The sequence below is a fragment of the Mastigoproctus giganteus genome, chromosome 11 (assembly GCF_048544385.1).
Source record: "Mastigoproctus giganteus isolate SK-2022 chromosome 11, ASM4854438v1, whole genome shotgun sequence".
Lineage (NCBI taxonomy): Eukaryota > Metazoa > Arthropoda > Arachnida > Uropygi > Thelyphonidae > Mastigoproctus > Mastigoproctus giganteus.
Genome location: NC_143585.1, coordinates 117,095,519 through 117,109,128, shown reverse-complemented (window position 1 = coordinate 117,109,128; position 13,610 = coordinate 117,095,519). Strand labels below are relative to the sequence as shown.

The following is a 13,610-nucleotide window of genomic DNA, read 5'->3' as shown; positions in this document are numbered from 1 at the left end:
TAATATATTTTACTTGTTTTTTATATTTCATAATTCTACACAAAAAACAATTTATTTATTACATTAACAATAATAGAACAAACACAGCATTACAAAAACATTGCGTACATACACATAGTCACGTAGATGTAAAAGTAGTATAATAAAGTATTAATTTTCTTGTGTTTTATTTGAGGTAAAATAATAAACAGATTTCAATATGGCATGACTAAATTTAGGAATTGAATTTCTAATTTCCTAAGGAAACTGCATTTTATTCTTTTTACCTCACTTCCTCTACATCTTAATATATTATTTCTTATTGTGTTAAAAATTACTAAAAGCAGAGTTAATATATAACAGGGGATAGTACACACCATTTTTAAGTTGCTTTTTTGTGATTTTTATTTTCTACATGATTTGAATAATATTTTCAGTTTCCATTAAATCTTTGTGATAAACAATTTTTTGGTTCTAGGCCTTGTGACAGACAATTTCACCGTAACTACCCTGTTATATTCATTGCTACAGACAATTATGATCATAAATATTTCCCCACATGGAGTTTTCTTTTATATTAAATATTATTCTGAAACGATTAGGTCAGAGTGGATCACCGTCGTGCATGTCTTCATTTTGGTTCTGAACTGAGTGTCTCACAGCGTGAAGAAGTGGTTGAAGGCCCTCATCTACAAAGTATGCCAAGTGAACAAATTAGGAATCAACTAGTAATGCTTCATTCTATACTGAACAAAGCCGTATCACTTATTCAGCCAGAAAAAGTAAAGGTATGAGCATAGCATTATTTATAGTGCATCTAAAGTGTGTGTGTGTGTGTGTGTGTGTGTGTGTGTGTGTGTGTGTGTGTGTGTGTGTGTGTGTGTGTGTGTGTGTGTGTGTGTGTGTGTGTTTCAAAGACACATAATTTGCTTTTGATATTTATAGATTAATATGTAAACATGAAATTTGAATTTTATTTTATTTAAATAATTTTAATATTCCAGTCAAATTAACAGAATTGCTGTTGCTCTGTACTACTTGTAAGAATTTAAACATTCGTTCATACAGGGTGATTCAGGAGGAAAATTAATATTTTAGGAGGTTATAGTGTTGATTATTCTGAGTAAAAAAGTTCATATAAATATGTGTCCAATTCTTAATGGATATGGAGTCCAGCGGTTTGAAACTGGTGCACACAACTCCCTGAATCAGATGTGACCAAGAAGCAGTTATAACCTGATGCTCTTTGGTGTTAGAAGTGTTGTTAAGAATGCCGCACATCTTCACGCATGTTGAATATGTCGATTTGGTATTTGTCTACATTTTTTGTGGTGGAAGTGCTACTGCTGCTTGTAGAGAATACTGTCGACGGTTTCCCAACTGCAGAATATCGGATTCAAGAGCATTTACTAGTGTTTACACCAAACTGCATGAGCCTGGTACAGTTCCCAGCTCATATTTCTTCTGAACATGCAAATGAGCAAAATGTGGATGAAATGGAACACATTTTTCAATCGGTAGAACGTAGTCCTACTATTAGCACACGAAGAATTTCTATGCATATTGGTGTTCCACAGACAACAGTATGGCGAACATTACATGAGTATGACTTGTATCCATTTTCACATGCAGCGGGTACATCACCTTCAACCAGGAGACGATGCCCAGCGATTGGAATTTTGCCAGTGGGTAAATGCTAATCGCAGATTAATTCCATTAATACTGTTCAGCGATGAAGCTACTTTCACCCGTGACAGTATCAACAACACCCGTAACTCTCATAGGTGGTCAGACGAAAATCCACATTCCACTGTAGAAACAAATTTTCAACATAGCTTCTCTGTAAATGTATGGTGCGGTATCATCAGTTGATTGGGCCTGTAACAATCAGTTGATTGGGCCTGTTGTGTTACAAAAGCATCTTGCAGGCCCCGTTTACCTAGAATTTCTGCAAAACAAACTTCCACTACTATTGGAGGATGTTCCCTTGGCAACAAGGATTGGTATGTACTTTCAGTGTGACAGAGCTCCAGAACATTATACCATCTGGTGATTCACTATCTCAATTGAATTTTCCCTGAACGATGGATCAGCTGTGGTGGTCCCATTCATTGGCCACCAAGGTCTCCATTAGATTTTTGTTTGTGGGGAGTTATGAAAAGATGAATACAAGAGATGAATTGCTCGCTTGCATTTTGGATACTGCTGCCCTCATAAAGGAATGCTAAGACGACTTCAGAAGAATAACACTTCATATTACCATATTACCACAAGAGTTGCAAAGTGCATTCAGGTTGGCTGTGGGGTTTTTGAACATTTATTGTGAATTGTAAAAAAATTGTTAATTATTTGTGTTTTGTATCATTTGTAAAGTCAATAAATACAAACAATAGGTCATTTATCGTTCTTTAATCACGGTTGTAATGGGTTTGTGCTCTCGACTTTCAAACAGCTGTATCTCTATATCCATTGAGAATTGGACACATTTATATGAACTTTTTTATTCAGAATAATCAATACCATAACCTCCCAAAATATTTACTATTCTTTCTTTCTCAAAAAAACAAAAGTGGTGTTTTTAACAGATGTATAAAAACAAAGTTTTGCTGTGTAAAGTAGGAGTTCTATAGCATATGATTTCTGATTACTGGCTGAAATCTGTAATCATAAATCCTATCCTGTAGACTTCACTAAACCATTTTATTTAAACAGCGTTATCTGTAAAAGTTTTAAACTATTAAGCTTAATGCTATGGGATATTTAAATCTAATTGCTCTGGTTGTGCAGTGGAGTGATTTAGGAAATTGTTTCTCCCCCCCACCCCATGTGACATGGCATGCATAAAGAAGTTCAGGAACTTGTTTTTTTTGGACTTTATAATTAAACCTTGAGCAAGGTTTAATAACAGAGCGTAATGTAAGAAATTATATTTATTTTATTAATTTTTTTTTATGCAGTTCTGTAGAGTCTATAGAGCAATTCTATAGAAAACTAATACTTCTATAGCTTATTTTGTTGGTGGTTGTTTTTTCTATTAAATTTCTGAGACATCCTTGCTATATATTACATGGGTTCGTTCTATATCAGATTACTGAACTTATTTTGTTGGATGTGTTTTGTTGAATTATTTTGTTGCATTTGAAAAGTCTCTTCGTTTAATCTTTTCAAACTCAAGCATATTTTAAGCCTGTCATTAGGATCCCAAATATTTGAGTAATGTAATGTCAAATAAAATAAGTAAATATTTTTAAAAAAATAGGAAGACAGATTTTGTTAATCTTCATAGCAATGCTGCTGAGTGTGAGAGAATATTCAGCCAGGTGCAAAAAAATAAAAAGTCGGCTTGGCTCTCTGAGCGCATTTCCAAAGATTTTGTTCAATCTTAGTAAATGCTTGGGCAATCAGCTTTAGATAGTATGGTCATTGTTTGAACAACAATTTGATTCAATATTTCTGAAGAGGGTAAAGTCAGTAATAATCTTTGTTGAAGCAGTCAAAGTCAGTTGATGTCTAACAGAATATCTAATAGAAATCCACAGCAGAAAAATGCTGATTCCAAGTGCTAAGCATTATTCAGAGTGATTGACCTAGCAATCCTATAGAGAACTGATACTTCTATACTTATTTTGTTGGTGGTTGTTTTTTTCTGTTATGTTTCTGAGACACCCTTGATATAAGAAGTACCGTATTTCCCCATGTATAAGACGCTCCCATGTATAAGACGCACCTTAATTTTGGGGCCCGAAATTTGAAAAAAAAAAAAAAAACGTATTACATGAAGTTATTGAACTCAAGTTTTATTCATCATAAAATTCATATAACTCCTCATCACTTCAAAACTCCCATCCATTAGCTTGACCTCATCTGTGTCTGATGACACAGATGAGGTCAAGAACCTCGTCCTCAGTTCCATCTATGGCATTTGAAATGCCACACTTCTTAAATGACTTGACAATGATCTCAATCCTGATATTATCCCAGGATCTTTTCACCCAGGTACAAACTTCTCCTATAGTTGGTTTCTTCACTCTTCCTGCTGGTGTCAGATTGTCCCCAGAAGACTTCATCCATTGGTTCCATTCGTCTCTCATGGCAGCTTTGAAGTATTTGTTAATGCTGACATCAAGTGGTTGGAGCTGGGATGTCAAGCCTCCAGGTATGATGGCAAGTTTTGTTTTTTGCTCTTCAGCAATTTTCTTTGTGTTTTTTGTTATGTGTACCCTGAACTGATCAAGCACCAATAGGACAGGTTTGCGTAAGAGCCCACCTGGTCTCCTGCTCCCAACTTTCTCAAACCAGATCTTCATCCCATCCTGATCCATCCAACCCTTGTCGTGAACGTGGACAATCACTCCTCGAGGAATGTCTTCTTTTGGCATTGTTTTGTGTTTGAAAATCAGCATAGGAGGCAGCTTGGTTCCGCCAGCACTACAAGCTAGAACAACTGTATAATGGCTCTTTTCATGTTCACTTGTCTTCACAGTTACAGTTTTCACCCCTTCTTATCAACAGTTCTGTTACTTGGGACATCAAATTGCAGGGGGATTTCATCCATATTTGCAATCTGTCCCAACTCAAACTGATGTGTCTTCCGACATTGAATGACAAAACGATGAAATTCAAGGACCTTCTGCTCATAGCTTTCAGGCATCTTTTGGGCAAGTCTGGTGCATGTACACATGCTTAGTCCATTCTGTTTCATGAACCTGAAGCACCTATTGTGTCCTTTGAAATCAGCAACATCTTTTTCATCAGCAATTCTTCTTGCCTCAGGCGCCTCCGTAGTCAGGTGGGAAGGAGCAGCAGTGCGTTGCACACGCTTCTTGATTAGATCGGGGTTCAAGACTATCACCACCAAATACGGAGGATGTGGAAAGGTCAGGGAATGACCACCACATATCCCGGAGCAATATGGCCTTAGTTGCTAATGCTCCTAAAAACCAAATAACAACAACAACAACTTCTTGCCTCATGCTGAACCATCTTTGTGGACACAGGAATTCCAATTGCACTTTGCTCCTCAATCTATATCTTCAATTTCCTCTCTAAATCAGGCCATTTTGCTGAACTTGCCTCTCATGGCCTTGTTCTGCCGTGTCGTTTTCAGTAGGGTTTCTTCTTCCCGTAGCCAGTCTCGGATTGTTTTCTCAGTTGGAGGAGGACCAAACTTATGTTCAGTAGCACAATTTCCATTCACTTTTGCAAACTGGATCACTTTTAACTTGAATTCAGCACTGTAAGAAAATCTTTTCTGAGCCATTTCTGGGCAGAACATGGCAAAACGTAACCTAATATCCTGGTAACAAGTGCGAAACAATGAGCGCAAAGACAACAAGCGCGAAAAAGAGGGAAATGCAAGTAAAAAAATCCACAACCACTGTATAAGACGCACCCAGTTTTTAGACCCCAAATTTTTAGAAAAAGAGTGCATTTTATACATGGGGAAATAAGGTAAATGGGCTGTAGAAAGGAAAATTGCCCCCTTTTAATATTTATTTTCTTTTTAACGATACTAACCACAATAACAGGACTTGTTATTGTGGTTAGTATCCCTGGTCCTGTGTGGAACAGGACCAGGGTATGTCTGCCAGGGGCAAAGGTTGATGATGTTGTAGAGCGGATATCATCTTTTAAGGGCACAAAAGGTGATATAGTTGTACACGTTGGCACAAATGATATCAAGAGTAGGAGACCGGCAGAATTACTTAACAAGTACAGGTCACTGTTGAAAAAAATCTGTGAGTTAGGGTTGAATTTGAAAGTGTCTGCAATTCTGCCCAGACACGATAGGAGGGAGTATATGATGAGAGCCTTGTCGATCACTTTGGCCCTGGAAAGATTGTGCAAGGCTCAAGGGGTTGAATTTTTTTCAGCCTGGACTGTACTTGTTAACAGGAGAGACTGCTTCTACAGGAATTGGATACACTTAAATAGAAAGGGTGCAAGAATATTTGCTGATGCTATCGAGGCAGTGTTAAGTGGGTCGGAAAACTGCTAGCTTTTGGGGGGGGAATACAAAGACTAATAGATTAACAGAAGCCACTGGCAGAGGTGAAAGTAATTCTTGCACTGCTTCTATTGGAATGAGCAGAAACCTGAAAAACAAGATGCAGGATATTTCAGACACTGCTGAGAGATTGTGGTAAGAGTAAACACATGGGTTGTGTTAGGGTAGCCAAGAATAGAAACAGGTGCATGTATACTTACGTGTACACCAATGCTAGGAGTTTAGTAAATAAATTTGATGAATTTGAGATATTGCTCAAAACATCAAAGGCAGATATTGTTGGGATATCAGAGACGTGGTGTCACACTGATATAAGGAATGCAGAACTGGAATTTAGGGAGTACAACATCTACAGAAAGGATAGGAAGGGAGGAGGAGTTATGCTACTAGTTAAGAAACATGTAAAATCCAAGGAAGTGAAGCCATTCGACATCGCTGGACAGTGCAGTGTCGAGTCAGTTTGGTGTGAAATAAGCATTGGGAGATCAAAATTGAGAGTAGAAGTGTGCTATAGGCCTAATGACTCTGATGCATATAATAAGAAACTGTACAGGGAATAAAGTGGGCCAGTACATCAGAGAGTCTTATAATGGGGGATTTTAATTTCCCAGATATAGACTGGAATTTATGGGCTGGTCATTCACACACTAACAAGGCTTTTGTGAATTATTGGATGATTGTTTTCTAAATCAACATGTTCGGGAGGCAACTAGAGAGAGTAATACTCTTGATTTGATTATCAGTAGTGATTCTTCATACATTAAGAATCTGCAGATAAACGAACCACTAGGTGCTGTGATCACAGTGTGCTGAAGTGGGACTTAATCAAAGAGGTAACTACCATTAGGGGTAAAGGGAAAGGTTATTGCTTTCGTAAAGGCAACTACAGTGGTCTGAGACAGTACTTAAATTCTATACAGTGGGACCAACTGATGATGTTACCAACAGCAAATTCCAAATGGGAAGCATTCAAAGAACTTATCTTGGAAGCTACTAGGCTTTACCAACTAAGAAATATTGTTCAAGGTTTAGGCCTAAATGGATGTCAGATGAACTAATGAGACATATGGCAGAGAAGAAAAATGCATGGGACAGATACAAATTAACACGTGACGCAGAAGCTTATGATAGATACAAGTTGATCTGTAACCAAGTTACAAAGGAGGTTAGGCAGGCGAAGGCCGATTATGAGAAATCTTTGGCAAGGGATGCAAAGAAAAACATCAAAGAGTTCTTTACTTATGTAAACTCTAGAAGGAAGGGGATGAATCAGATTGGTCCACTTGATATCGATGGGTCAACTGTTGGTAATCCTGCTCAGGTAGCTAACAAACTAAATGAATATTTTGCATCGACATTCACATGAGGAGTTATTCAGCGAGGGGAATGCCAGAGGTGTATTCAACTCTGGCAGTAAGCTAGAGAATCTTGTAATAACTGAGAGTAAAGTGGAGGAGAAATTGTTGAAGATAAACATAAGAAAGGCACCTGGGGTGGATGGGATCTATCCAGTTATATTAAAGGAGGCATCAAAGGAAGTAAGCAAACCCTTAGCCATAATTATGAGAGCTTCCCTGGACTCAACGGAGGTACCCACAGACTCTAGATGTGCAAATGTGACCCCAATTCACAAAGGAGGATCAAAGGCCGACACAAGTAATTATAGACCTGTGAGTTTAACTTCTGTTCCAAGAAAATTAATGGAGGCACTGGTTAAAGAAGCACTGCAGGATCATCTAGACAAGACTTCAGTTATAGCTCGGACACAGCATGGTTTTGTTAAGGGGAAGTTTTGCCTGACCAATTTGATTGGATACTATGATGCAGTCACAAAAGAACTGGATGCAGGGAATAACTTTGATATTATGTACATGGATCTTAGAAAGGCTTTTGATACTGTTGCACATGGAAGACTGCTGCACAAATTGCAGCAGTGTGGCATTGGAGGCAAATTGCTGTTTTGGATAAAGGGGTGGTTGAAGGGGAGAAGACAGAGTCGTAATCAATGGACACTGCTCATCGCGGCCGAATGTTATTAGTGGAGTCCCTCAGGGTTCAGTGTTGGGTCCATTATTGTTTTCTGTATTTATATATGATATTGATGATGGTATATCAAGCTTAATGTCCAAGTTTGCAGACGATACAAAGGTTGGTAGGGTTGTCAAGGTCACTACTGACACTATGCTTCTGCAACAGGATCTGGAAAAGTTGAGCAAATGTGCTGAGAGGTGGCAAATGAAGTTTAACATTGACAAATGTAAAGTACTGCATATGGGAAACAGCAACCCCAGAGCAACGTATCAGCTCTGTGGTACTACACTGACAGTGGTAGAGAATGAAAGGGACCTGGGCGTGGTTGTGCAGGCAGATATCAAGTTCTCTGAGCAGTGCAGACGGGCTACAAGAGTAGCCATGGTGTATTGTCAGTGATATACAGGAATTGTTCTAGCAGGGATAAGGAGGTGATGATTCTCTTGCATAAGGCAATGGTCAGGCCACACCTTGAGTACTGTATACAGGTCTGGAGGCCTCATTTCAAAAAGAATGTAGAGCTGCTGGAACGAGTACAGAGAAGGACAACAAGATTAGTGAATGGAACAAAGGGGTGCTTTTACAAAGAAGGGTTTAAGTTTTGCAAATTACAGTGTCTGGAGACTACCCACTAGCGAGGTGATCTGATAGAGGTGTATAAACCCTTGAATGGTTTCAGTATGTTCAATGCTGATGGGATTCTTCCTCTTGCTCAGAATAATCACCTGAGAGGGCATAAATTCAAATTGAGAAAAGAGATGTAGGACAGATGCGTGGAAATTTGCCTTTAGCCAGCGGGTAGTTGGTTGGTGGAACAGACTTCCATTGCTTGTCGTAGAAGTTGATAGCCTAAATAAATTTAAGGCTCAGCTGGACAGGTATTTCGAACGAACAAAGGGGTGTAGTAGAAGTGGTTTTTTTTTTTTTTGGCTGATGCTGCATAAGCTTGCTTTCTTGCATCAAATGCCTCTACTAATGCTAACTAGCTGCTGGATCTCTTTGGTGGCATTGCTCTTGCCCCCTTATAAGCATATACACTTACCATATGTATGCCACACTATAGCCATAGTTGTCGATGTGCCTAATAAATCCCCAAACAAACAGCCTGCTTATATCAGGGCCATTTAACTTTCGAGGAATAGTAAATCTCCAGAGCTGAAGGGAGCCAAATGAACACAAATCTCCCTGCAGAAGCAGCTATCAGTATAATCTGCAAAAATAATGACCCCTGGAAAGGCAGAAGCGTGAGACCAAATCAGAACTGAAATGGACATATCCAGCTTTTCTTATACAGCAGGCCTCGCATAACGCGAGTTCAATTAATACTCATTTCAGTTACTGCTATTTGAAAAAATTATACCAATTTACACATTGCAAATTTTCAGTTAAGGCGATCGTTTTTTTTTTTATGTGATAGTTGAAAATGATTTGAATTGCGAAGTAAGCTTACCACGGGTTGGACTGGCAATAAAAAGCATTTGCCCGCTGCCTGCCTCACTGTGTTCCCTCAACCATCGTAAGGAGACTTGTTGCTTGTTTGTCTCCCACTAATAAAGTGACCTGCAGACGTGCATTTAAAAATTCTAATTTTTAAATGAGCCAGATGAAAATGTTACCCTTTATATACCAGTAAAAGAACTAGATGAAATATTTCGTATCACAGAAAACCTCAAACACAAGTTTGGTTTGAGGTTCTCTGTGATATTTATTTTGCCCAGGCCTAGAGAAGATTGTTGTCGATTATTGGAAATTGATTAATGAAAAAAAGAAAGCCAGCACTGTTCAAATATTTCCATAACAAATAGTTTCTTCATTGTATTTTTTGCAATAAACATTAAATTGTATAATTGTTTTCATTATCTTTTTTAGATTACCATGGAAAAACGTGGTATACAGTTAAAGTTATTTAAAAGGTATTTTTAAAATTCTTTATGGACATTCCTGATGGTCACAGACCAATTATAATTTTTCCTATCGATTGTTATATTCAATTAATGCATTTCCATTTTGCGCAATGTGCTTGTGGAATGAATTAATCGCATTAATTGAGGTCAGCCTGTATTGCACTCAACATCTGGACAGTCTATTCGTAAGCCTTCACCTTTTGTTATTCAAGAGTGTTTGGAGAATGCTAGTTTTCCAAAAAAAGGTAATTTTTGTAGATCTCCTTGTGGAAGCTACAGCTACCAAACAAGCATATAAAATATGCTGAGTGGATAGAAATCATGGGATACCTACCTAGTAATGGGCAGCTCCAACTTTTGCTCTGATAAGGGCAGTCACACAGCGAGGCATTGGTCTATTAATTCACAAAAGTGTTCCACAGGTATTTCCATCCACGATTGTTGCAGCCCTGCTCATAATTCTGTCATATTCCTGGGTGGAGGATCCAAAGCTTGAACGGACCTTTCCATAGCATCCCAAAGATGCTCCACAGGGTTCATATCCGGTGAATGGGGAGGCCATTCCATGGTTTTAAAATCTGCAGAATGCTCTTTGAGCCATGTGCTAGTCACCACTGCTCTGTGGGGATGTGCATTGTCCTGCTTGAAGAGTCCTTTGCCTTGTGGGTGCATGATAACCATGATAGATTCAGATGCAGATGGTCTGCAAGGATGGACAAGTAACCTGACCGTTCAGAGATGCATCTAGAAATGGCCTGGCCAGAATCAATCGGCTAGTTGGTTTGCTAGTTGGTCATCTGTGGCGATGCCATGCCCCATACTCTCATAGTCTGAGAGACAGGATTCTGGCCGGTGGAAAGTGTGGGTGTAGTGTCCAGTTAGCTCTGCCATCTCACTCCTGAGTGCATTTATTGCTTGACAGGTAGTGGGCATCCCATTTTGACTCTTTGGTGGGGGGGGGGCTGCCTGATGATATAAATTCTTCTAGTACCCCAACAAGGTCCCTACCAGAAAATTATAACAATGAATCAGAAAATGTTGCCTCAGCAAAACGACCTAGAACCCAAGATACATTAGGTCCAACACCTTGATGCCCGATTGTTCATTCCACCAATGAAAATCCCATAGAAAGGATATCATTCTTCATCTAGAAGGGTTTGGAAGGGCTAGCAGGCTTGCCCAAATTGGTTAAACAGCTTTGTTCTGCTGACATTGTTAGAATAAAACTAAAACCGATTGGCACCTCTAACAACTACTCCCTGCAACATCTATTGGGGGAATACCAATTAGAGTAATACCCCACAAGACATTCAACTCATTCCAAGGCATAATCTTGGAATGGGATCTTGAAGTGTCTGAGGAAGAAATCTTGTCAGAACTTAAAACCAAGGAGTGACAGTTACAAAGGGTATGTTCATATGTAGGGATGGGGAATCTCATCCTTACTTTTAATACAAAAATATTTCCTAATTAGATTAAAGCTGTTTATCTGAACTGCACAGTGTGCCCATGTGTTCCAAACCTGTTAAGGTGTCTTAAGTGCAAAATATGGACATTAGCAAATGGCCTGCCATAATGCCCTTGTCCAGTGCGGTGCAAATGACCATGAAATTACATCTTGTAAAAACCTACAAAACCCACCTGCATTAACTGTAAAGGACAGCACCCTGTATACCCTTGAGCATGCCAGAGGTGGAAGGAAGAAAAAGAAATACAGTGACTGAATGCAGAGCTGATAATCTCATGCCTGTATGCCAGAAAAACAGTTAAATCAATAAATAGCAATAAGTCAACATATGCTAAAGAGACTGCCAAGAAATGGTTCATCTCTCAAACAGAAATGATTATACCACCAAGAGTTATTTACACCCATTGCTCTCTATATACTTAGCTAGGAAAAACTCGCACAGAAAACTCAAAAGTTCAAAGGGTATTTACAAATATAATGGGCCATTTACCATCCACAAGCTGAAAACAGCCTCATCCTTATGAAGACAAGCACTGTCAGATAACAGATGACATCCATTATAAAATGATGAAACACCTTTCACCAAAATTTATGGGTCACCTGAATACAACAGAATCTTCCTTCAAGAGCAGTTTCTGGACACTGGACACAAGATAACAGTCCTTGCTTTTGCTAAGCTAGGAAAGGATCCTAAATTTCCAAAAAAAAGTATTGTTCTGATTAACTGTTTGTGCAAAATATTGCAGAGAATGTTCAACACTTGTCTTTTCTAGGACTTGGAATCAAATGTTCTTCTCTCCCACATTCTGTGTGGCTTCTGAAGGAACAGATCCACTTTGGACCACCTAGTTAGACTGTAAACATCTATTTGAGATGCTTTTGTAAAAAGAGAGCACCTGGTGTCCATATTCTTTGACATGATAAAGCTGGCAACCTGGAAACATGGTATTTTAAAAGACCTTTATAACCTTGGATTAAGAGACACCTTCCCATTTTTATTAAAAACTTTTTATCTGGTTGTCTTTTCCAAGGTAGAGCCAGATCCATCTTCCTTTGGTTATTTTTTGTCAAGAGAAGAGAGACAGTTACCACAAGGATCTATTTTAACTGTTATGCTTTTTGCTATTAAAGTGAACTCCAAACAAGGAAGTTCTTAGCAAACAACTTCCTCCAACCATAAACAGTGCCCTCTATGTTGATGACTTAAGTATATTTTCTCAGTTATGCAACATGAGGGTTATCAAGAGACAATTGCAGCAAGCCAACTCCTGGGCATTGGCCAATGGTTTCAGGTTTTCTTCAGGGAAGATTGTTTGCTGCCATTTTTTGTCGCAGACATAACCTTCATCCTCGAACCAGAATTAAGACTTGGACAAAGCACCATTCCAGTAGTAGCAGAGAAAAAAATTCTTGGGACTCATATTTTACAAAAAAGATAACATTCCTCTATCATATTCATCAACCATGCACCAAGCGTATGATAGGTTTGAACATTCTTCGTGCTCTCCTTTCTACTGCTTGGATTGCACACCAGTGTGCTTTACTTTGTCTGTATACGATCTACTTGTACGATCAAAATTAGATTATGGGTGTCAAATGTTAATCTCTGTCAGAAATAGTATCCTTTCAGTGGTTTATCCCATTCACTCTTAGGATATTCATATTGCTACTGGTGCTTTCAGAACATCTACTGTTAAAAGTGATGAACCATCATTGTCGCTTCTCCACAAACAATTACGTCTGTAGCATGCTCTCAAGCTGAAATACCTGCCAGTCATGGACACTCCACATGAACATTAAAGTGATCCACTGTGAAAATCTGTACAACACTTGTTAGACTGCCAAGTTTCCTTTCTGTATTTGTATCCAAGGGCTGTTCAGAAATTTGGACATCATGGTAGACAGTGTTGCCCATCACCTAGGCAATTCCTTCCACCCTCGCATGCTTGTATTTCTGTCTGAAACTTCTCTCTTAAAATTGGTGGAAGGATATTACTCCATGTGCTGTCTACCTGCAGCTATTTTCAGCACATTGATCTGAATGTTCTGACTTCTTGCCAGTCTTCACAGTTGGTTCGAAGTCAGAGGTGTGTGTTGGATCTGCAGAGTTTTCGCCAGCTGCTACGATATCTAAGCAGATTCCTGCCAAATGGCATATTCACTGCCCAGCTGAGTCTCTCAGTTCATTGCAGGTTTGTCATTGACGAGGTTCTGTCCTCAT

General features: G+C 38.8%; 1 protein-coding gene across 2 annotated transcripts in view; it reads left to right on the top strand.

Moving 5' to 3' along the window:
• The window catches only part of eIF3a (eukaryotic translation initiation factor 3 subunit a), a 399,865-nt gene that overhangs the window by 161,970 nt on the left and 224,285 nt on the right, over positions 1-13,610 (top strand). For both annotated transcript variants that reach the window (XM_090385008.1, XM_090385009.1), the window contains one exon: positions 582-767. In XM_090385008.1, the coding sequence (XP_090241134.1) occupies positions 582-767 (186 nt within the window). The remainder of the gene's footprint in view (positions 1-581; positions 768-13,610) is intronic.